Source organism: Panthera leo, chromosome A3, assembly GCF_018350215.1.
Source record: "Panthera leo isolate Ple1 chromosome A3, P.leo_Ple1_pat1.1, whole genome shotgun sequence".
Classification (NCBI taxonomy): domain Eukaryota; kingdom Metazoa; phylum Chordata; class Mammalia; order Carnivora; family Felidae; genus Panthera; species Panthera leo.
The window spans coordinates 43,657,927-43,683,819 of NC_056681.1; the positions used below are offsets into that span (position 1 = coordinate 43,657,927).

General features: G+C 43.5%; 1 protein-coding gene across 1 annotated transcript in view; it reads left to right on the plus strand.

Annotated features, from left to right (window-relative positions):
- The window catches only part of DTD1 (D-aminoacyl-tRNA deacylase 1), a 204,152-nt gene extending 178,590 nt beyond the window's left edge, over positions 1-25,562 (plus strand). Inside the window, exons 5-6 of the mRNA XM_042931723.1 lie at positions 10,292-10,463; positions 25,428-25,562. Coding sequence (XP_042787657.1) covers positions 10,292-10,444 — 153 coding nt within the window. The 3' untranslated portion in view covers positions 10,445-10,463; positions 25,428-25,562. The remainder of the gene's footprint in view (positions 1-10,291; positions 10,464-25,427) is intronic.
- Positions 25,563-25,893: the final 331 nt, after the last annotated feature.

The window sequence follows — 25,893 nt, forward strand, 5'->3', positions numbered from 1 at the left end:
GTAGGTCGGAAGTCATGGGCTTGCAGGCCGTTGCCCACTGACACTGGAGTGACCTCTGGACTGGGGGACACGGTGGGCCCTGGTAGCATCTGCTGCGGGGGACTAACTTGGAGATCTGAGGGCAGCTGCACCGATAGAGAAACACATGCCTGGGCTGACCTTGAAGCTCTTGGTACATCCCACAATGGCCTAAAATAAGCCCCACTGGGGCCTAAAGTGTGTGCCTGCGTGGTGAGAGAGTACACCGAAGGGGACTTAGTGAGGTAGAAATAATAGGAAAGACCACTGAACACCCCCATCCTCAACCCTCCGTCATTTTTGCATGCCTAAGAGGGTTTTTGTAAACAATGGGGAATTAGAAAATAAAATTAGCTTGCATGATTTCAGATGGGAACAGATGCCTGCCTGCTTGCTTTTTTTTTTTTAATTCCCACAAAAACCTCAAGCAGAGTTAATAATGTATGAAAATTAGGTACCATGTGTGTACTTTGCTTCGTAATGTTTTTATTAAGCAGCCCGTTGATTTAAAAATAACACGACAGTTGACATAATGGCAGACGCTGTGGTGTATATGGAAACATCCTCTTCGAATGTTCTGTCAGGTTTTCCATTACAGAAGGAATTTTTTTTTTTAAAAAGCTTTCAGAATTATCACATAATACGAAATTAGATCAAATTACAATTTGATAAATTGCCCAAATACAAATTCCAGTTCCTTTTTTGAAAATGACCTGGTCAATTAGAGACAGTCTGTAGAAGTTTTACAGATTGTTTAAAATTCCACAGTAGATTCACACTTCTTTCTTCTCAAATTTTACCCATATCATTTGCTGGTTGGAATTTGCCTTCTCTTCTTTCCCCTTCTCACCCTCTGCCACTCTCGCCTGTAAGCAGTATAAAGAAACAAGGAGAAGCTGAGGGATTTCCAGTCCCTGTTCTGAAGGCAAAGCGAGTCTATACCAAGTTGATCTGCAGTGTTGGACTAGTAGGTGAAGTATCCCCTCCCAGAGTGCCATTCCCTGAAGAATCCACTTCTAAAGGTGTCCCAGTCCATTCTGGAAGGGTAGCCGACGGCTCCAATCACTGTGCTAGCCCCTTTGGGCTCTACTGCATCTCCACGGTAGTAATGCAAGGTTGCCTCCCGGTTTATGTGGTCTAGGAAAGCACATTGAGGCACAGGGAAGTCCAGTAATTCAGCCTAACCCTCAGGAGGTTCACTGCTGATTGAATATTTCTGTATTCTACAGTGTTTTACTTATACATTACCTTGGAATTATTAATCAACAAAGCTTATATCTAGTGTCAGCTTGTTTTGTTTATCTGCAGGGTGAGTGAAGATCACACAGGCAGTTTAAATGACTTGACAGAGTCAGGACATTTTTTAGTAGCAGTGGGAGTTGCTGGACACTTAGGAAAGAGCATTGTGGAAAGTTCTAAAACTATTGAAATGAGTTAAGGGGGCTGATTGGTTTGGGGCATTTTGTCCTTTAACTCATGTCCTTACTTCTAAGGGAGCCTGGCTGGGCATGTCCTTCCTTTGCAGCATCCTGTGATGACCCAGTTGTGCCTCCTGACACCGGCAGGGCCACAGGTGTGGGCCAGCGCCCTCAGAATAATAATACCTTGTGGTATTTTAGAAAGTGATTGCAGAGGAGACATTTGATCTTTATAACTTGCACCATAAGACTTTCTTGGAATCTTTGCAAGGGGTTGGTTGGAACAGAACTTTTCCATCTACACTACGGTCTATAAAAATCATAGTAACTGACTTCATGGGGCTTGAGTTTTTCTTTTGTTATTTTCTTCACTCTCTAATTAGATTTTGCTCATATGTGGGACAGAATAGCCTGGCAGGAAATAACGAGCATTAAAATAACTCAAAGATGGGGCCATGGGGGCCGGCTCAGCATTGCGCTAGCAAGAATAGAGACCAGGTTTGCTGCCCTGGACCTGTGGCTAACCCCGGGAGCTCCTGTCCTGGTGAACATTTGCTCCTAAAAGGGGCAAGTCGACTGGAGGCTTGGCCAGGAGTCCAGAGACCTGGTGCTCTTCCTAGCCTGGGAGATGACTGGATGTGGTCTTGGGTTTGCTCTCTCTTGACTGACTTTGACTCTGTAGTGCTCAAAAGCAATCTGGGAATCATATCTCCCCTTGACTTCTTGGAATGCTAAAGGTGGCAAACTGGTTGTCATAATCTAAGGGGTCATTTATTTCCCGAGCATGAAGAAAGACTTCAAGAACAGAAATTAAATTTTCAGCTTATGTCCATGGGGCCTTGGAGGAAAGAGATGCTCTCTTCTGTCTAGTGTAGGCTCAAAAAGAAGAAAGGGGAATATGTGAAGTGGTCTTCATGGCCCGTGTGGGAACTTGTGAGGACATCTATAAGAAGCTGTAGTTTTTCACCAGTAGTACCCCAAACCACGTTGGAAGCAAGTTTAAGACACCATCACTCTAAGAGTGATCCTTCCATCAAGAATTCTTGGGCACCTGTTTTGTTCTGAAGTGATTTGCAAAGAAGTCGGTTTTCTAGGGCCCCTTCAAACCTGCATCTGGCACCTAGCGGCCTGGCAGGCTTGGATGTTCCCCAGAGAAGCAGGCAGAAGTGACAGCAACAACAGATGTGGATCAGCTCTGCTTACACCCTTCCAGCCCACGTGGGTGTCCCTCACCTGAGCTTCTCCTGGAGTGGGTGGAGTCTAGGGGAGCCTGGAGTCCCACTGCCCACACAGCACTGAGCTCTCAGATTTTCTCATCAGGGTACTCCTGGCAGCTCATTAGTGTCCAAAGAAGCCTGAAGTTACCCACTCGTTTTGTGTTTTATGACATTGTCACACTGGAAGATTCCACAGTGTGAAATGATCAGTCTTTGAAGATCCCTCCAAAGTGCTGTTTTGTGTGTGAAAGGACAGAGCAGGTAAGAATGATCCCTGTGTGTTTGGTGCTTTCCACATGTCAGCTCGTATGCCCGTGCCACAGTGTCCTCACTTGTGCCCTGGGCAGGCCGACTGGGCGGATAACCATGTAGCATTTACAGAAAAGCGAATGGAGGTGTGGAGGATAAGTAGCTTGCTCAGAAGCGCCTCCTTTTCGCTTTCCAGTAAGCTGCTACCTGCATAAGAGACAGCTGTCTGCCCCAGAAGCCAGACTCACTGGTAGGGCTGACACTCAGTGTGTGCTGCTGGGCGGGGGCCTCACACTGTTTCCTTCCCCCCGGATGCTGGGAAAGAGCTGTTCAGGCACAGAGGTAACATGAGCAACAGTTTGAGTGTCCCTTCTCTCTGGGGCTGTCACCTGGTCACTCTTCAAACAACAGGTCCTGTTCATTCATTTCTGCACTCACTCATCCAGGGTTTTGTGTGCCACACCATGCAAGTCACATTACTGTGGCTGTCTTAGCTAGGGGGGATCTTGGGGGAACATTTGTTCCTAGGGCTCCCACATACCAGCAGCACCCCAGCCTGCCATTTGCTCTGTCTGGTCTGTCCCCCAAGTCTCTGGTGATGGTTCCCACCAGCAGTGTGTTGACTCACCTGCCATTCCCGGATGGTGACACTTTGGTTTCTGCCGGTGGGGCACTCTCACCAGAATTCACCTCTCACTCTTTCTTGTATTTTCCTGGGTTGTCCCTGCCCCACCTTGGCCTCTTGCTCTTCATCCTCTCCTTCTCTTCTGTCCTCTCTGCCTGTCGTTTTCTGCTCGGGTGGTCTGCACTGCCTATGCTTTCCACCTTCATGTGTCTGAAGAATCTTCATTGTTCTTGAAGAATCAATATACAGAGGATGCTGCTGGGCTCTGGAGTTCATGTGGCTTCTAGCCCTCCTACAGGACACTGACCCGACCCTACCCTCAGCCATGGCTTCCATTGGCCCTCGCTGACCTGCTTTTGCCAGTTCCTTCCTGACCTCCCTGAACTTGGGGCTTGCCCCTCCTTGAGACCCACCACTCTCTGGCTACTCTGTGTTCCTTGCTGCGATTCTCCGATACTGACTGCTTGCTTTGGTCACCCTTCCTGCTCATAGCTGGGTCTCGAGAGCCCCTGTCCTGCCTGCATTCTCTTGATGCTGGCAGCAGACTGTTTCCTGCTCTGTATCTGTCATGTATCAGTGAATGGGCCTGGGGTTAGATTCCTCTCTCTCAGCCTGGTCTGCCTCTCCCACTGCTGTTGACAGGCCACACAGGGTGACATGGTCTTTTCCTGAGGACCAGTGCCAGGGATATCAGAGAACTAACTCTAGACCTTGTTGCTTTGAGCAGTTTTGCAATGGTGGCAGCTCTCAGAATGAGGAAGGGGTGTCTAGAAGTATGCAGAAGCCTCTGTAGAGCTGTGGCAGGGCCGAGCTGGGGGTGCCACTATCCTATAGGTGAGGTCATCCAGCTCCTTCCTCTTTAAGCCATACTCAGGTAGGTTTATAGCTCTAGCAGCTGAAAGCAGAGTGTCTCATAAAATGCCCACTGAACTAAATGAGAATATGGGTGTTCAGTAGGTTATGTAACTTGCGTAAGTTTTCACAACATGCAAGTGGCTGAGATGGGACCAGACTCTAGGCCTACAGTCACCAAACTCCACATTGCTTTCAGGGAGCCACATGCCTTCTCTTGCTTAATTGGTGAACTTCATTTAAGGTGTATATTGAGGGGTGTCCGGGTGGCTCAGTTGGTTAAACATCCTATTTGAGCTCAGGTCATGATCTCACGGTTTGAGTTCGAGCCCTGCATTGGGTTCTGCGCTGACGATGTGTAGAACCTGCTTGGGATTCCCTCCCCTTCTCTTCCCTTCCCTCCCTTTCTCTTCCCTTCCCCTTCCCTTCCCTCTCTGCCCCTCCCCAACTTGTGCTTTCTTTCTCTCAAAATAAATAAATAACTTAAAAAAAAAAAGACCGGGGGTGCCTGGGTGGCTCACCAGCCATGAGTTCGAGCCCCACATCAGGCTCTGTGCTGCCAGCTCAGAGCCTGGAGCCTGCTTCAGATTCTGTGTCTCCCCCTGTCTCTGTCCCTCCCCTGCTCACTCTCTGTCTCTCAAAAATGAATAAACATTTAAAAAAAAAAAGAGACACATATATTGAGCACTGGCTTAGGAGTCCTGCCCCATTCTAGGTTTGAGGGACACAGAGGCAAACCAAGCAGGCCCCCTGGCTTCCTGGGGCTGACTGTCCACCAGGTATATGGTTGGTGATGTCCACTCATGACAAGCCAGTGTTCTAAGCACTTGATATGTATGAAGAGTAATATTATAATCCCCATTTTAAAGCAGAGAAAGCTGGGGGTGCTGTCAATCCTTGGCACTCTGCCTGTAGCATACAGCAGGCCAGTCTGTGATCCTTCTTTGCTTTTATCTTCTTTGCTAGAAAATACACAGGGACCTCAAGGCCATCTCTGTGCCAAATTAAAGAGAAACTCGTCCAAATGCAGGTCTAGCTCCTTGGTGGTTTAGCAACAAGCTGCTGCAGGTTTTGCCTGTACATTTCTGTCTTGATGGTTGAAGAATTCAGAAAGCTCAAACACAATAACTCAACATTAATCAGCTGGGAACAAGGCTGGTTGATAAACCTGTGTTTATTAGGGAGAGAAACCTTTCTCTGCACCCCTCCTGCCCCCACAGGCCCCTCAGGTCCTGTTGGCTTTGATCTCCATTATTATGCCCATGAGATAGGAGGGTCAGAGATTGTCACTTCTGAAGTGGCAAGTTGCTGGGGTCAGCAGGGAGGGAGGAAGAAGCTGGGAAGACCTGTAGTGCCAGCAACTGATAGTGCTTTGCTTTGCTTTTCTTCTCTTCTCTTCTCTTTTCAATTCTCTTCTCTTCTCCCTTCTCCCTTCTCCCTTCTCCCTTCTCCCTTCTCCCTTCTCCCTTCTCCCTTCTCCCTTCTCCCTTCTCCCTTCTCCCTTCTCCCTTCTCCCTTCTCCCTTCTCCCTTCTCCCTTCTCCCTTCTCCCTTCTCCCTTCTCCCTTCTCCCTTCTCCCTTCTCCCTTCTCCCTTCTCCCTTCTCCCTTCTCCCTTCTCCTCTCCACTCCTCTCCTCTCCTCTCCTCTCCTCTCCTCTCCTCTCCTCTCCTCTCCTCTCCTCTCCCCACCTCTCCCCTCCCCTCCCCTTTTCAAGTTTGTTTATTTTGAGAGAGAGAGCAAGCAAGCAAGCAGTGGGGAGAAACAGAGAGATTGGGAGAAAGAGAATCCCAAGCAGGCTCTGTGCTGCCATCCCAGAGCCCAGTGTTGGGCTTGATCCTATGAACTGCAAGATCATGACCTGAGCAGAAAACCAAGAGTCAGATGCTTAACAGACTGAGCCATCCAGGAGCCCTGACAGTGGTTTCTCTGTGGGACATTGATGATAATACCACTGTTATGGGTTGTTCAGAGCAAGTGGGATCACACAGGTGGATGTGCCAAGTGGAGGTTCCTAACAGGTGGCTCATATCTGCCTCATTGACATTACATTTGTCCAGATGCTTAAAAAGAAATGTGAATGTCCTTAGGTGGGGCTTGTTCTCTCCAGTGTGGCTGCAGTCTCCACCATGCCCTGTTGTCTCATGCTTTGTTACTTCCCTCTTTTGCTACCTGCCTGATCCTTCAAGGTATGTAGGTTTGCAAGCCCTACGTTAGTATCTGTGTTCAACTAGTTTATTCTTGCATTTTGCTATTTGAGCATGGAAATCTTAACTACAAAGAAAATCCTTTATTTTCTCAGTGGATTTAATCATGAGTTGGGGTGTTTGGGATCTAGATATTCCCATCCCCCCTGCTTCATCCCCCAACCCCCAGCTTGCCAAGATCTACCATGAGAGGTACAGGCTGGCCATAGGACAGTTATCTGGCCCCTGGCAGTGTCTGTGTGCCCAGGGGAAGGTTGGATTTCTCCCCATGACACTAAGGCCTATGTGGTTTGGACAGTGTTTCCTTTGCATTATGGACACCCTCATCAGTTAATTAAAAAACAAGCAAACAAACAAAAACCCGAAAGTACTCCATTTCAGTGTTTGTGGATCATGTGTTCACAGGGCCTGTACTGGTTTACATTCTCCTTGACATGCATCTCCCTGTGAATTTGAAAGCTGTTGACATTCTACATAATTCCATATGCATTACCAATTTCTTTTCTGCTTTTTCTTTCTTTCTCATTTGTTTTCTTAAAAAAAAAATCCAACTGCTTTCTTGCCTTGAGATGCAAATTCCAAGTTTTGTCTGCCTTGGATTCCAAGTTTTCTGAGAAAAGGCTTCAATTTATTAGGTTAGTTCACAGTGTTCTCACAGAGAACTTTGAGGCATGGAACCATATGTGGTTGGGTTGTATTTAGATAAATAATGTAAGAGAATCAGCATCACATCATTTATAGAAACTCGGGCTACGCTTGTCATTTAAATAATTATCACACATGATTTACAAGTGTGGTCTGTGGTGGGAGGGGACAGGGTTGGGGTGAAAGGTCAAACCGATGTTTCCACAGTCTCACACTCTTTCGATGGCACCTCTGAGTCAGTGCAGCATCAGATAGGTACTGCAGGTACCCAAGGAACCTCGGAGAAACCTCCTTTAATTGGGAATGATTCCCTGTCACTCTCCCAGAGGCTGGTTTCTCACCAGCATTTAAGAGCAGAAAGTGAAGAACAGGTTGGGACAAACAGGCTTTTGCATGAGATTGAACCTTAGCAGTGGGGGGAGGCTTGGTGTGGTTAAGTCATTGGTGATGTTCACATTTTCTGTATTTATACCTCTAAAGAGGGGAAACATAATGGGGAGAGTCTCTTTTTAAAATAAAAATCATGCTTTCTTAGTGTCTAACTTGGAACATGTTCATGGTTTTCTATGTGTATGTGTATAATTTGTCTATAGATACGCATATATTATACATACATGTATAAACACATACATAGACACTGATGTAAATGTAAGCTGCTGGCAGCAGAAGGCAACTTATCACAGTTCACTGCAGAACACTGATTTCCAGATGTTTGGATTTCATGAACTAGGAATATAAAAAGATAAAAAAGAAATTGGGGGGGGGGGGACGTCCAGCATAGAGTGCCAACTCTGTGTTTTCTAAGATCACTAACAAATTTTTTTTGGTGATGGCTGTTAGCTAGACTTGCAGTATATACAAATCAAATCATGTGTACACCTGAAACTCTTGTAATATTATATGTCAATTATATATAGCACAATGAAAAGTTTTTTTAATTGTCATAAAATACACATAAAATTTACCATCCTAGCTATTTTTAAATATACAATTCAATAATGGTAAGTACATTCACATTGTGCAATCCAAGATCATTTTGCCAAAAAAAAAAAGGAGCAAGACAGAAGGACACCCATCTACTATCCTCATCATTTCATAAAGAAAAGGAGCATTTTAATTCCAAAAGAGGAATGGGGATGGAAGGCTGTCAACCTTAGATACAGGAAATTCCTCCTTTATCTGTGGTAAAATAGTACAGAGAAAAATGCCACCAAGTACATGGTTCAGTAGCTGATACTTTCACAGCAAGGCTTTGTTGATGAAGGAAGTTATGTGTTGGTTTACATCCCGGTGCAAGCATTTTACTGGTGGGATGGTCTAAGTGCTGGTAGCAAGCAGTTCACATACTAGCACTGGTCAGCAGCCCTGTTCTATACCTGGTGTGTTTTTATAAAAGTAAAAGTTGACAGTTATGGTGTGAACCCATGTATATTCATTCCACTGTGATCGCATTCTCTCCTCTGTCTCCCCATAGTTAACTATTGTACTGAAATTGGTTTGTATTCACCTAGTTCATACCATATCTGCATAAGCCCATTAGCAGTATATAGTGTTGTTTTGTGTAAATGGAATCCTGCTGTATATAGCCTTTGAAACTTAATTTGGTTTGCATAACATGATTTTAAAGACTTACCCATTTTGATATATGTAGATCTGCGTTATGGTATTGCTTTATTTGAGCATATATACCACATTACATTTATCTATCCTTATGTCAGTTGACATTTAGGCTGTTTGGGTTTTTGCTGATACAAACAGTAGTGCATTGCTCATTTCTGTGAGCCTTTCCTGTGCACACGAATGAGAATTTTTCCAGAGAAGTTACCTGGGAGGAGAGTTGATGGGTCAAAGGTAAAGTGATGTCTTCATTCACAAAATCTACTTAGCATGTTAACCAACCTCATTGTTTACTAGAGCTTTTCAGGTAAATGGGAAGTGGGAAAGATAGTGTTTTAAGTCAACCATTAATAAATGTGATTTTCTAGACCAAATTGAGAGCAGCTGATTGTTGATTGATCTTAAGGTTTTGCTCAGTCTGTCTGTAATCAAGAGATGATATGGCAGGTTGCTTGTAGGGAGTTTTCTTTGTGTGTTTGGATGTGGGACGTGGACTGGCAGGGAGAAGAAGCCAGCCCTTCATTTAGTTTCCCTCTTTCCATGTGAACTATGAAATGTTTGCAGTCTTTGTCTGGGAGGCAGATGAAACTGGGTGTTGCTGTCTCTCGGGCTTTGTTACAGATGGCTTTTTTGGTCTAAGAAAATCCTGTGGACTCACACTTGGCCAATGTGCTCTGACAAGTTTCTCAGCAGGCCTTTCTGGAGTGGACTTGCTGTTGCTCAGGGTGTCAGATGATCTAAGTTTCTTTCAACTGTCTAGTCTGTGGTTTCCACTGGAGAAGTGGACCCTGGTTCCTCCGGAGTCGGGTGCCAGAGGCATGTCCCCCAGCCGGCCTGAAGGAAGTCTGAGAGGGCTCCCTGTGGCCAGTGTCCGTGTGTAGCCACCACGTGGCCTACTAGGAACACTTGCGGTTTTGGCTGTGGATAAGTTCAGTCTCAAGGAATAAATTGAGAATTGAGACGATGTCTAAATGTGCTTAATGTACTTTATTCGGAGCCTTCTCTGTTATCTTCAGCAAATAGTGGAGTGTTTTGATCAGTCTTTAGAAAACAGTAAGTGGGAAGACTATGTGCTTAGAAAAAGCTGGAGAAACATCAGAGGAAAAAAAACGGATAAAAGACTTTTATTTATAGGGCTCTTCTCATCTCAGCCTATCAGAGAAGCCTGTTAGCTGACCATTTTCAAATAGCACATGGCAAGATGAGTTATGGGTGGGGAAAGTTCGGAGAGATCACACACGTGACTAATCTGTGTCAACGACTCAGGTGCCTGACTGACTAACGTACGTGTTGCTGGCCACTTGGCACATCTGAACCGTCACGGCACACAGGCTTATCAGACAGAAGCACTTTCATCGGTTGCTACGTGGGAAGTAATCGGTGTTTTGGATATACAGGCACACGTTTACGTTTGTAAAACAAATCTTTTTACTTTTTATAATCAGCTGTCAAAGCTTGAAAAACAGCAGCAGAGGAAAGAAAAGACCAGAGCCAAGGGGCCTTCCGAATCAAGCAAAGAAAGAAACGCCCCCCGAAAAGAAGACCGCAGTGCCAGCAGCGGGGCAGAGGGCGACGTGTCTTCTGAGCGGGAGCCGTAGACTTAAGGATGGAACTCAGGTAGGAGCCTCCCCTCCCTGCATAGCTCCATCTTCTGACATTTTGGGCAAATGGTAACAAATTGAGAACAGAATGGCTTTTGAGGCAGAATTCACTTTACGGACATTCATCCATAGCTTCCTGAAATCTGCCGCCTTCCTGGATGGAGAGAAAAGTTGAGGTGCGGGGTCGGGTTGGGGGTACCCATGGGCCTGGAGTGTTCTCCTTCCTCACTTGCCTTTGTCGGCTAACAACTGCCGCTACTGTGAGCATTTCCAGAGTGTTCGCAGATGTGTGATCCGGACCTGGAGCCTCACCCAAACCGTTCCTGGCCATTGTGCCCTCCTCTCCATTGCTGCTCTCGGCAGCTCCAGCGGGAACCACAGTCACCTGCAGCCACCTCCTCTCATAGCTGCCCACCCCATCCTTCAGTTTGCTCTGCCTGTCACAGCACCTTGTCACCTCCACACCCAGGAGTGCCTCTCAGCTCACTGTAGTAGTAGTCTCCCTCTCTGCCTGAAGGTCAGAGGCATCTAAACCTTGACCTGGCTGTCTGATGGCCCTTTGCTCAAGTTTGTTCCCCCAGTGAGCATGTTATTGAGAGCCTCATACTTGCCGGAGTTTACAAGTTCAGGGAGAAGCAAAGGAATAATTGTAGCATGGTTTCTTGTGGGGGTGGTGGGAATGTGAGGCTCCGCGGAAGGGAGGATGTGTGGAAATGGGCAAACGAGGGGCGAGGTGGGAGCTGCCACAGCCAAGAGAAAAGCAGATGCAAACACTGTTTGGTGTGGGGAAGGACAGAGAGTTTTGGAACAGAAGTAGAGAAGAGTGGCTAGAACACTGCGTGCAAGTGGGCAGTGGGGTATCCAGGGAGCTTCTGTAAAATCAGACAAATAGGATTATGGGTCATAAGGGTCTGGTGTGCAGTTGGGAAATTTGGGTTTCATCCTGAGGTGGCAGGGAACCTCTGAAGGTTCAAAGATACAAATGACATGATCAGGTGCAAAGTTTAAGGAGATGACTCCAGCAGCCATGGGGAGTGAGGCTGGAACCATCAGGCCAGTTAGTAGGTAGTAGCAGAAATCAAGAGAGGAGCAAGGTCTGGCCATACATTTCAGAGCTTTCAGCTTATACATAGTCTGTGGTTCAAACCATGTCAGCATATGGGTTCATCCTGGAGATGCTGAATGGTGAGAGAGGAGAACATTCTTAAGATGGTTTTCTGCCTTCTCTTTCCTTCTGAAAGGGAAGTCCATTTGTGAAATGACCTTTAGGATGCACACTACTAGACACTGAGATATATTAGAGAGTCTGTAGTGATAATTGGGTGTTGTGGAATTGGCTTGCAAACATAAACAGACCAAAGGAACAGAACAGAGAGCTCAGGAAGGTTATGTTGTTGATCCACTGATTTTTTTTTTTCAATGTTTATTTAATTTTGAGAGAGAGAGATAAAGCGCGAGCAGGGGAGGGGCAGAGAGGAAGAGAGGGAGACAGAATCTGAAGCAGGCTCCAGGCTCTGAGCTGTCAGCACAGAACCTGATGCGGGGCTTGAATTCATGAGCCATGAGATCATGACCTGAGCCGAAGTTGGACGCTCAACTGACTGAGCTGCCCAGGAGCCCTGATTCACTGACAGTTTTAAGGGGAGGGAGACACTGGATAATAAATCCTGTAATGTCCTCTTGACTTTTCCCCTAATCACTCTGTTTCCTTCCAAGTAACTACGGGAGCAACAGAGCCATGGTCACTTGTCTTGGCTGATTTTTCTCACACTAATGGGAAAGCAAAGCAGGAATCAGAGGGAAGTTTTTTTCACACTCTGCTTCATTTGTCACAGTCACAAGCTCCCCCTTTTCTTGGCCTTGACCTAAAGACATGGGTTTTTATTCATAAACTGACACAGTTGGTGTGAGTTAGGGAGAGTCTTCTGAAGCTTGCTATGTGGTGTCTAAATAATTCACAAATACACAGTAATATTTTATGTGGCATTTATATCATATAAAACTTCCATTCCCACCCCCTTAAAATTTCTGTGATGATTTGCTCATATTAGCTGTGAGTTTTGTCATCACAAATATTGCTAGTGCTTCTGACTTACAGTCTGTTCACTAACCCTAAATTTCTGAGGGGTGAATTGCACCACGCAAAGACAGTGCGCAGAGTGCCTTTTTAAGTTACTTTTACAGTTATGCTCATTAAGTGGGTCCAGCGGTCACACAGGATCTCACTGAGTTCTTATTTCCATCCTGCCAATTTCTGTGTGACATTAAGTTATGTAATCTTTGCTTTCTTGGTTTTCTTTATTAACTAAGAGAGTCAAACTCATTCCTTTCACTAGTGGTGTTGTGAATGTCAGGCGGGTAAAGCCATAATGCCTGGTGACAGTCCTAGCAGGCTGGGGTGGGAGGGGCAAGTTGAAGGGGACTCTCCCTATGTTTCTGTGGCACCTCCCTTGCCCCCTGGCGATTGTGTTGGAGAGAGCATCCCAGCATCCACTCCTGACCCCTGGATGAAGGATGAAGAACTGGCTAATCTGATGGGCAGGGGATGACATTCGTTATAGTGGGTGGTTCCTTGGTTCAGAAGCAAAATCCAGAGCCAATATATTCTATTTCTGCTCCTTGAACTGAGGGCAGCTGCCCAGCCTACATGGCTTTTTATTCTTATGGCCCTACTCTGACACAGCACCATGTCTTTTCCATGTAGTTTTAAGATTATAAATAATAGCTTTTTCCTCAATGAGTATTGGGACCTTACAGTAAATTTTTAAAAATTGAATTTTCAGACTCCCGTGATGAACCCAATGCATAGAAAAGTAATAAATATATAATCACTCCTCTCCCAGTAACCAAGCACAGCTTATCAACCTAAATGGACACGCGCGCACATGTGTGTGCACACACACACACTCAGATGTGCCTTGGACCTTGTATTTTCAAAATGGCTTTAAAAAGTTCTTATGCCACCTAGTTGCATCTTTTCTTGATTATATTATCAACCTGCTCATATATTTTATAAATTTAATGTCTTGATTTTTGATGTAACTGTGTCTGTTCAGTACTACAAATCTTTGTTTTGTTTATTGAGGGGTGTTGTTGAATTCTACTCTTTATAACAGTGCAAAACATAACTTTCTATTTGAGTTAGATTTTGGCCTTAGAATAATCCCAGTAGAAAGGTATCCTGGACATTAGTTTCCTGTACCCAGTGGGTAGCTTGGGAGTGATTTTGCCATCTCTATGGGCAAGAAAAACACCTGAATGCCTCATGCGTAGAGAAAGAGACAGTAACTGTGTGTCACAGAACATGCTAGAGGACACATTCACAATAGAAAACAAGGGAAGAGGTGAAAGTGGGCATCTCTTTCCAACATCTCCCAGAGTTTAAGAGGTGAAATTTCTTATAGACTGGTAGGTATCTATTTTTGCTTTTCTAAAATTGATGGAAAAGTTAAAAACTGTAACCATATTTATTCTCAAGGTATTGCTGATTGGGTAGTGTAGAACTTGGGGTAAATCCTACTACAGTTGACTCTTGAACAACACGGTTTGACCTGTGTGGGTCTCCTTATGCATGGTTTTTTTTTGTTTTTTTCCATATATTGGAAACATTTTTGGAGATTTACAACAATTTGCAAAAGCTTGCAGACAAACTGTGTAGCCTTAGAAATATAAAGAAATTAAGAAAATGTTAGGAATGTCATGAATGCATAAAAAAATCTATGTAAGTACCAGTCTATTTTACCAGTTACCACCATAAAATATACATACATCTATTATAAAAAGTTAAAATTTATCAAAATTTATACACACCAACACTTATGTGGCACCATTTGCAGTGGAGAGAAATGCAAACAAGTGAAAATGCATAACTGCATAAATTAGCTATAGTACGTGCTATATACTACTATAATAATTTCCTAGCCACTGTTGCTATTACCGTGAGCTCAGGTGTTGTGAGTATCCACTTAAAATATCACGTGACGCTAATCATCTCTGCGCAAACAGTTTGTCCCTGCCGTAAGTTATGTATTGTAGTAAAATGTGATACCTCGTGCTTCTTGCGTACTTTTCATCGTGTTTATTAGTACAATACCCTAAACCTTGAATAACACCATGGGACTCATCCAGAGTGCCACTAGTGATGCTCGAAGTGCTCCCAAGAAGCAGAGAAAAGTCATAACACCACAAGAAAAAGTTGAATTGCTTAATATGTCTCATGGATTTAGGTCTGAAGCTTCAGTGCCCACCATCTCAAGATAATGAATCCAGCATCAGGAACATTGTAAAAAAAAAAAAAAAAAAAAAAATTTGCGTAGCCATTGCTGTAGCAATGCCAGCAGGCCTGAAAGCCTTGCACTTTTTATGAAATATCCTTTTATCTCATATTGGTAATGCAGCTTTTATGTTGGTACAGGATTGCTATAAGAAAGACATACCGGCGCACCTGGGTGACTCAGGTGGTTAAACATCCGACTTGGCCCAGGTCATGATCTCACAGTTCTTGAGTTTCCAGCCCCGCATTGGGCTCCATGCTGACGGCATGGAGCCTGCTTGGTATTCTCTCTCTTTACCCCTCCCCCTGCTCTCTCAAAAAATAAATAAACTTAAAAAAAAGAAAGGCATACCTATAGACTCTTAAGATGATTTGAGAAAAAGTGAAATCATTATGTGACAACTTAAAGCAAAAGCAAAGAGAAAGATCTAAAGCTGGAGAATTTAATGCCAGCAAAGGATGGTTTTTATAATTTTAGAAAAATGTTTGGCTTTACAAATATCAAGATAATAGGAGAAGCAGCATCTGCCGATCAAGAGGCAGCAGATGAGTTCCCAGATGCCACTGAGAAGATTATTGAAGAGAAAGGATATCTGTCTGAACAAGTTTTTAATGCAGACAAAAGTACCCTATTCTGGAAGAAAATGTCCCGAAGGACATTTATTAGTAAGGAAGAGAAGCAAGTATCAGGATTTAAGACAGGAAGGGAGAGGCTAACTGCTGTTTTGTGTAAATGCAGTTGGGTTTATGATCAGGACTTCCCTAATCTATAAAGTTGCTAACCCCCCAAGCCTTGAAGGGGAATAAACACACACCAGCTGCTATCTTTTTGCTTGTATAACAAGAAGGCCTGGACAATGAGAACTCTTTTTCTGGATTGGTTCTATTGATGATTTGTTCCTGAAGTACGGGAGTACCTTGCCAGGAAGGGACTGCCTTTTAAAGATTTTTTTGGTATTGGACAATGTCCCTGGCCACCCAGAACCCCGTGAGTCCAACACTGCAGGTATCAAATTGGTCTGTGGCCTCCAAACACATGATCTCTAATTCAGGCTGTAGATCAGGGAGTCATGAGGACATTGAGGGCTCATCACACATGGGACTCCGTGGAAAACATTGTTAGTGCTATGGAAGAGAACTCTGATAGAACATCAAGAAGGTCTGGAAGGATTACTCCATTGAAGATGCCACTGTTGTTCTAGAAAATTCTGTGAAAGCCATCAAGCCTGAAACGATAAATTCCTGTTGGAGAAAACTCTGTCCAGATATTGTACATGACTTCACAGGATTTATAACAAAACCAACCAAGGAAATCATGAAAGAGACTATCGATATGGTTTTAAAAAAGGTGAGTTGGGGGGGAGGGTGGTAGAAAGGTTTCATGATATGGATCTTGGAGAAATTCAAGAACTAGTAGGCACCACAGAGGAATTAACAGAAGACGACTTGAGAGAGATGAATGCTTCCGAAACAGTTTCAGATGATGAGCAAGAAGGCATAGAAGCAGCAGTGCCAGAAAACAAATTGTTCGTCTGGCAGAAGGGTTCCTTCCAGTTATTCATGACTACTTTTGACTTCTTTTATGATTGGACACTGAAACTAAAGCAAAGGTGGAAGAATGATTGGTGCCATATAGAAACATTTGAAAACAGAAAAGAAAAAGCAAACAAGTCAGACAGAAATGACAATGTTTGGTATTTCCATAAAGTTACACCGAGCGTGCCTGCCTCATCCGCCTCCCCTCCTACCTTCTCCACTTCCTCTGCTTTCCCGCCCCTGGGACAGCAAGACCAGCCCTCCTTCCTCCTCCTCTGCCAACTCAGCGTGAAGACAGTGAGGACGGAGACCTTTATGATGATCCACTTCCGCTTAATGAATAGAAAGTCATCATCATGCCATCCGTACAGTTAATAAACTTAGGGTTGTCTATGTGTGTGTCCTTGTGTGAAAACCGATTAATTGTATGAGACATTTTTTGTCATCATCTTCATTGTCTACGTATTCATCATGTAGAACGTTGTGTGCAAGACCTGTGTGGAGGTGGAGAACCTGTCCTTACAGAGGCGTAAGGTGAGTGATAGTTGATATGAAATTGAAAATGTGTTTGTTCTCTTACTGTTTTACAACTTTTCTTTCAAAGAATTGCTATACAGTATGCCCCTCTCTCTTATAATTGGAGAAACTGCATATTGGCCTATTGTCACAGTGGTAAAGTGGTCTTGACAGTACTGTATTATGAATATGACCGTAAAACTATATGCCACAAAAATTTCATAACCATTCATTCATTAGTGTGTAGGCTAGCCTACCATAAAGCAATCCTGTTGCTACTACTTCATTATTAATGCATGAATCATTACACCTGTAAATAAATATGAATTTCTTTTTCACATTATCTTCTCATTTTTGAGTCTAGCATTAGTAATACGTATAAAGTGTATAGTGTTTTGTATCATGTAGGATGATGATGTAAGTACTGACAATGCATCTTGTTAACAGATGAAAACTGGTGATAATAAACTCAGTACAGGACTATAAATGTATTTTTTCTTCATGATTTTTTAAATAACATTGTCTTTTTTCTTGGTTTACTGTAAGAATACAGTGTATAATATGTATAACATACAGAAAATGTGTTGTTTATGTCATCAATAAGGTTTTGGCCAGCAGCACGCTATTAGTAGTTAAGTTTTTGGGGAATCAAAAGTTATATGGACTTTTACTGTGTAGGGGTTGGCATCTCTAACCTCCATATTGTTCAAGGGTCAAAAAGAACTAACCAGAGAGGGGACGCAGTAGTGGGGGAAGCAAACTCAAGGGCACAGTGTTTTGAAAAGAGTAGATGTGTTTTCCTTTTCCCTATAAATCAAGCTCACTGCAGCTGTGTCATCATCATGGCCCTAGGGATGAGGCAGGGAGAGGGTGAGTGCAGAAGAATGATGTAGAGGGGCCCTGTCTGGTAGGAGGGAAGGTGAAGGAGAGCTTCAGTTTAGGAGACACAGTGGGAGAGAGAAAAGGGACATATGGAGGAGAAGCCCAAGGCCGCACTTGGTGTTCTGGCTCCAGGCTAGAGTCCTTGGGGTGGTGGTTAGGTTGATGGGAGAGCTAGAGGCCTGCGGTCCTGGTGCTCTGGTCCCTGGTGGGAATTCTGGAAGGAGACTGCTGTGTAGGATGGCTGCAGGTCTCTACGAGACTGCTGCAGCTGAGTAGAAGGGGCAGCAAGAAGTGGTTAGGCATCAGGATGCAGCAGGAGCTAGTAGAGGGTCTCACCTGCCTTGTGAGGTGTGCAGAAGAGAGGTTTGTGGGGGTTCATTGGGCTGGCCATAGGTCCTATTAGAAGGGGTGAGGTGAGCCTGCCCCAGAGGCCGAGAGAGGCCAATGTGCCCAGAAAGCCAGGAGGGTCATGACCTCAGCTCTTCATAGCACTGAGTCTTTGCAGGTCTCAGCCACGATCTCCACGTGGTTCCCAGGGTAAGGCGTGAGGGGTCTGTAGTGCTAGTGAGAGCTGAATTGAGGTCAGGTCAGACAGGGGTGGGGGCTCTGGCCCCTGAGCAATCAGGTGCTGCTCAGTGGTGTGCCCCAGGGCTCAGCACCAGGTGCTGAACCACACCAGCCACCGAGGCACAAAGGCCACTTGAGGACTCAGCTGTTCCAACACCCAGGCGAGCAGAATTACTGTGCGTTCAAGATTTCCCCTGCTGCTACTCAGCGGGATGGAGACTTGTGAGGACATTTAGATGGGCCCATGAAAATACAGAAGCCGTGTTTTCTTTGCATATTTAGCATATTTAGCACTGTAGCACTGTCTGGGTTTTTGACTGAGTTCATGAGGAAAACCATTTGCTTATTGGCAGTTTAAGGTGGATGTCCAGTTGGAATTCAAACCAGAGATGACAGCAGAGGCCGGGTGGCTGGTGCTGACATCCAGGTATGGACAGATGTGAGGAATCCTCTGAGGCACCTCTGCTGCAGCCAGCCAAGGATCAGGGAGGAGCTGGGGCACCCACCCCCTCTCCTGCACCTTTCTGGGATTATAGACATGTACTCAGATTTGAAGACCTTAAAGGGGGCCAGGAGTAAATGACAGATGGTCTTCCAGTTATGTATTTGGGGTTTTTGTTGCCCATGGGCTTTTGTTGCCCCATCTGCTGAAATTTGTCATCCCAGTAGACCCCCAAAATCACCACCGAATATTCAGATATCTGTAAGAGCTGAATTAAGTAGTGACAGACAGAAGGTGACCTTGGCATTGACTGTGCTCCACAGAAAAACAGCAAGCCCCACCCCTGCCTCTGTGAGGGGAGCTGCAGTTTTCATTTGCTTTTCTTTACAAACAGGAAGAGCCCTAGGGAGCCTCACAGGACCTAAGGGAGCAGCTTGGAGCTTCCAAGGCATGAGAGAGAAAGAAAAGGCAGAAGAAAGTGGAGTGAGAAGTTGCATGAGCTTGGGCATATTTTTCTTTGAAAATGAGAAACCTTTAGAGGATACTCCCAGGGTGTTGACATTTCTGTCACATTGCAGATGTTTCTTATTTTATCAAATGAACATGGAAGTGCTAAAGTGCACCTCTGTTTTTGTCCTCTGCCTCATTCCTTCAGGCTCACTCACCTTGCTGGGAGGTCTCAAGGTTTTCTGTGAGGCTGCACCTCCCATTTCCCCCTGTGCTAGCTATGGCAGCCTCTCTGTGGGACCATGTGCTCTCTGCCTTTGATTGCAAGGTCAAGTATTGCCTCATTTGCATATTTATTTGGCTGCTGTCATTAGGGTGTGAGAGGAGCGTGCTCCTGAGCAGCACCCCACATTTCTGTCCTCAAATGTCAACACACTTGAAACCAAGCAAGGAAAGTGTTTTGGAAACTGCCATCTGTTTGCTTTTTCAACTTGACCTTTGTCTGAATAATAAGACATATCTGGCTGAGCACATTTCTTCCTAATGAGCTAGAGCAGGGTGTGTGTGTGTGTGTGTGTGTGTGTGTGTGTGTGTGTGTGTGTTGTGTGTTGTGTGTGTGTGTTCTGTTAAAGGATAGTCATGTTTTCACTGTGTTTTTCCCCTGTAGAAGGTAGAATCTCTTTCATTTCCACAGCTTTCATTTTGCTTCCTGTGTCAACGTGTGGTGGTGTTTCATGTATAAAACTAACTATGCCTCTGACGTGCTGTTTCTATTTTTTTTTTTAATTAAAAAATTTGTAGTGGTTGCCCTAAAATTTGCAGTACACATTTTTTTTAACTTGTTTTATTTTTTTATTTTTTTTTAAATTTACATCCAAGTTAGTTAGCATATAGTGCAACAATGATTTCAGAAGTAGATTCCTTAGGGCCCCTTACCCATCCCCCCTCCCACAACCCCTCCCGTAACCCTCAGTTTGTTCTCCATATTTATGAGTCTCTTCTGTTTTGTCCCCCTCCCTGTTTTTATATTATTTTTGTTTCCCTTCCCTTTTGTTCATCTGTTTTGTCTCTTAAAGTCTTCATATGAGTGAAGTCACATGATTTTTGTCTTTCTCTGACTAATTTCACTTAGCATAATACCCTCCAGTTCCATGCATGTAGTTGCAAATGACAAGATTTCATTCTTTTTGATTGCTGAGTAATACTCCATTGTATATATATACCACATCTTCTTTATCCATTCACCCATCGATGGATATTTGGGCTCTTTCCATACTTTGGCTATTGTTGATAGTGCTGCTATAAACATAGGGGTGCATGTGTCCCTTTGAAACAGCACACCTGTATCCCTTGGATAAATGCCTACTAGTGCAATTGCTGGGTCGTACGGTAGTTCTATTTTTAGTTTTTTGAGGAACCTCCATACTGTTTTCCAGAGTGGCTGCACCAGCTTGCATTCCCATGCAGTTTTAACCTAAGTCCACCTTCAGATGACCTGTACAGCTTCACGTGTATCACATGTTATCACATGCTAATAACAGCGTCCCCACTTCCTCCCTCCCCCGTACCCCTTTCCCTCAGCTTCTTTCAAGGATTTCTCTCTCTCTCTTTATTTTTTCCCAGTTTGGGATGTTCTTAGCCATTATTATGTCAAACACTCTGCTCTGTTCTCTCTCTCTTCCTGATATTCCAATTATATGTATATTATACCTTTTGTAATTGCCCCATGTCCTGGTTGGTCAATTCCCTTTTTCCTCCATTCTTTTTTTTTTTTGAAATTTATTTATATTGAGAGAGCGTGTGTGTGTGTGTGTGTGTGTGTACGTGCACACAAGTGAGCAGGAGAGGGGCAGAGAAAGAGAATCCCAAGTAGATTCCATGCTATCAGTGCAGAGCCTGACATGGGGCTTGACCCCATGAAACAAAATCAAGAGTTAGATGCTTAACCAACTGAGGCACTCATGCCCCCCTACCTCCTTTTCCAATTCCGTTCTTTTCTCTCTTTGCATTTCAGTAGTTTGGAAGTTTATATTGACCTATTTTCAAGCCCACTGATTCTTCCTTTGGCTATGTCCAGTCTACTGATGAGCCCATCAAAGGCATTCTTCTTCTCTGTTATGGTGTTTTTTATTTTTAGCATTTCTATCTCTCTGCTGTATTATCCATCTGTTCTTGTATATTGTCTACTTTGCCCATTAGAGCCCTTAACATATTAATCATAGTTGTTTTTCTTTGATAATTCCAACATCTGTATTACATCTGAGTCTCACTCTGATGACTGCTTTGACTTTTCTGAGCTTCTTGAACTGGTAAATGTTTGTCTTTCAATACGTTTGGGAAATTTTAAGCAGTCTTTTGTCAGAGATTATTTTCTGCCCGTTCTCTTTCTTCTAACCTAGAGGAGGTTACTGTTTCCAAACCTTAGTGTTATTCTGGCCATTGCTATACATGAGGCTGAACTGCTTCCTCACTGATGCACAGTAGGCACATTATGTTTCTTTACCAGCAGTAGAATTGGATTTTCTGCATACCTAGCTTCCGCCTCAGTTTCATTTATTAGAAAATAAATTGGCAAGAAGCTGGCCACAGTTAGTGATTCTGTTTTTTGCTGAAGTGTTGAGCTAAGCTTACAGATAACGTAGAAATATGCCATCTGATGCAGTAGGTACTACCTATGTATGGATACTTAAGTGTAACTTAATTAAAATTAAGCAAAATTTAAAATTCATTTCCTTAGTCACAGTAGCCACATTTTAAGTGCCCAGTAGCCACATCTGGCTAGCGGTTGCTATCTTGGATGGTGCTGAGGTAGAACAACCCTGTCATTGCAGAAAGTTCAGTTGGACAAGTGAAAGTTCTGAATCACTGCCAGTTCTGTAAGACAGGCATGATTAAATACATACAAATATATGTGAGAAATAGGGTAGAAGTTAAACCCAAATTAAAAACTAATTTCTTTTGGGAGTTTCTTCCTTTAGTACACCACACCAAGGTTTCCTGTCTTAATGGGGAAATCAGATCACGGGCCCCTTATACACATCACCAGGTCAGGACCATCAGCCTCAAGTAAAGGAAGAGATTCTTCACCTTGACAGTTCAGTGCAGGCTCACTGGAATCACAATAAATGCTAGGTCAGAGTGAATCCTCTGATAACGTGGACTTCTCAGCAACCCATGTTTTCTCATAGAACAGCCTTTCTTTTCTAGGTAAGTGAATTCAGATTGGATTCCTAGCTGTGGCCTGAAATAAATATATAAAATCTGGGTTCTTTTGACAGTGGTTTGGAGAGCAGGTCTGTGGTCTGTGTATCTTAACTCAAGCACTTACATCTGTGGTTGCTCGAATGGCCTACAGCCAGAAGCAGATCGGCTGGAAATCAGCATCTTTGAGAGACTCGAACAGGCTGTTGAGGAATTCCTTGCTTCTGGTGCTGGATTATCCCCCACTGCCCCCAATGTTTGCAGGCAATAAAAGAGAACCATTCCAGAAGCTTCTTTCCACAAGGCTATGAAATTATGGTGCTGTTATCTCAGGTGCTTACTACTGCCTGTTGCCTCCAGCCTGCGGGTCATGTCTGCCCTGAGATAGCTCACCTGACTCACAGGGAGTAGATGCCATCCTCTGTTGAGCTCTCATATGGAGGCACCTTACCCTTCCTCCAGGGTTTCTAAATTTTGACACCCTCTTGTGCAGAATTGTGTTTGTCAGTTTGCACATGACTTCCACTCAGTGCTTCTGATGTGGCAGGTGGACCTCACAGATAGCTCCTCCCCACCTCCCTTTTCATATGTCTAGCTGTGTGAGTGTTATGATCTCCAGCCACTCCCACTTGACAGCCAGCAACCTGGCCTCTAGGTTTTTCCTTGGTCATGTTTAAGAAAATGAGAAGGAGCATTTGTTAAAAGTGAGATCGAAAGTAAAAGTGGCATCTATTTGACCAATCCATGTATTGTGAGGGGCAGGGGGCAGTGTCTTTCAGGTGGGACAGTGTCTACTGCTTGGCCAGAAGGCTCTTGCATGCAGTTTGGGAGCTCATCACTCATAATATTAATGTTGATGTTATGATTAGGTGCACCTGTTGGGTATTCCAGTATTGGAACAGTTAATTCTTGAAGGAATTCTTAGTTCAAATCCTTCAGGGTCAGTGCTTAATGTAGTCCCTAGGCCTAAGTGGTTTACTGTAAACTTTGAGAACCCCTGGCATGAAACCTCTCAGGATCCCTTCTAGTTCTGTGATTCTCTGGTAGGGAACTAGAAGTTCTAAATTGTCTTCCTCATAAAATTTCTTTTGAAAGCCATTTTGTATTATAGAACTAATGCTCATTCATCACAGAAAATTTTTTAAAATGCCAGAATGCTCAAAGAAAATAAAAGTCACCCGCCATCTCATCAAAGATAATCATTATTAACATAATGCTTTTATAACAATTTCTCTAATCAGATAATTCTGTATCTTTCTCTAATTTTACATACTTAAAGATAGACTGTATATATAATGCCACTGCTTTCATCATCTAATGGAATATTGTGAACATTATCATTATGTAAACCTTATCATTTCCATCTGCACATCAAACATTGGAAGCATAAATTTATTATCTCAAAGCTTTAAAACATCTAGGATATTTATCTGAAGTAATTGTAAAAGAATAATATATTAAAGCAGGGTCCCAAAGCTCATTTTAAGTTCAAAACAAAGGTTTTAATCTGCACCAAGATGAAGTTCCCCAAGGGTCAATGTGAGATCCAGTTTCAGAATTTCAGTTATTACTATTGCAGATGAGGAAAGAGGCTTTAATACACCCAGGTGCCTATGTTTGGGTTACTATCTTGATTAAAATATAGGAGCAAATGGACTGCTTTTCTTGACTTAAAAATACAACTAAATATGGTCCCCAGGAATTATATTGTATAATCCCTATTCCTTTGTGGTCTTTGAGATCTCTTAGAAATAGTGCAACACTATGACTGGTGGGTTTTAGAGCGTGAGGGTAGGCCTTGGGGGAAATTTTAGTTCCTTGTGTGGGTCTAGAGAACTGAAGAACATAGCTGAAGTTATAATTAGCCTTTCTGGTGTGGGCCCATGGGCCTCCATGTCAAGCTGGGCGCAGGAATGGAAGGCTGTTAATTCTATTGAGGCATCTGCTCATAATACAACCCTTTGTTAAGAATGTGACCTGTGCTGAGTGTACCCAGAAGCATATTCACAGATGTGGTATCACTGTGCAACCCACTATTACCAGAATCTTCTGCTTTTACCAAAGTTCATCCAATTAGAATTTAGATCTGAGAGAATAGAAACTGCTGTGTTAAGTTTGGGGTTTAGACTCTTGGTTGACAATTGCCTGCTTCATAGATCTTGGCAAGACCAGCTGGTTTTTATTGTAGCCTCAGAATTACAGAAGAAAACTTGAGGCACTTGGAGATTTTATACTGAAGAGCCTACCATTATCCTTTGAGCAGCATTAAAAATATCCCAAAAGCAAGTGTTTAGCTTATTCCCTGTCTCTGTGCTTTATTTAGGTTCCTCTCTGCCTCCCTCATTATTAAAAGTTTTTGGAAATAAGGTTTTGTATCTTTTTTCAAAGAATTTGTCCATTTCATCTGTGTCGTCTAATTTGTGGGAATTACGCCATGGTATGTCCTTTTTTATCCTTTTAATGTCTATAAAACATGTAGTGATGTTGCCTCTTTGATTCCTGATATTCATAATTTATGCCTTCTTTTTTCTTGGTAAGTCTGGCAAGAGGTTTATCAGGTTTATTGATCTTTCCATGTATTTTTTGTTTTTGCTTGAAATTTCATTAGTTTCTATTCTACTCCTTATTGCCTTGGGTTTACTCTTTTATTCTTTTAGTTTCTTATGGTGGAAACTCAGATTACTGATGTGACATCTTCTTTTCTAAGGTAGCCATTGAATGCTATGAATTTCCCTCTAAGTGCTGCTTTAGGGAGTATCACAGATTGTGATATGTTGCATTTTCATTCACAGTCACGTTTTAACCTATTTTCTAATTTGCCTTGTGATTTCTCTTTGATCAAAGGCCATTTAGAAGTGAGTTAATTCCCAGGTATTTAGTGTCTTTCTGAGCTCTAAGAATGAGGTTCTAATAAATTGGAGACTTTAATGAGGTGTTTGGATTTATATGTGACAGCTTGGCAGATTTTTCGTAGTAAAGTGAAACTCTGTCACGGTGTTGTCATTGTATGGACTGAAAGGGTATCTTCAGCTATTTTTTTTATGCCTGGTAATATTTTTAAAATAGGATTTGAAGGCACCTTTTCCTGTAATGTGTCTTATCTTTGTTCTTTTTAGTGCATTATCATCGGGTGGAACTGGATCCTGAAAAATTCATGGAAGATGCTAAGTACCTACACTGCTTTAAGAATTTGGAACTGAATCATGAAAAGGAAGACAGAAAGAAGAAATAGGGAACCTGAGTAGCCCTGCGAAAACAAAGCAGAATGAAACCAAACACCACCACCAAAGGAACGTTACCATTCTCTGTTGTTGCTGTGGTCTGACGGAAAGGTGGGTGCTGGCAGTGCAGGGGAGCACACCCCGTGCGTATTGCAACAGGACAGACACCCATGCTCCCCCCACAGAAAGACTTTGCTGGTTCCTGTGAGTTCTTGGCTTGCTTTTGGAACAGGCTGGTCCAGCGTTATTTGTCACCGAGTCCTCCTTTCACACTGTGGTGTATTTCTGCGTGTCCATGATGGGTCGCAACTGCAATTCATGCTGTCCATGCTCTTCCCAACACCGCCTTAGCCAGGGCCCG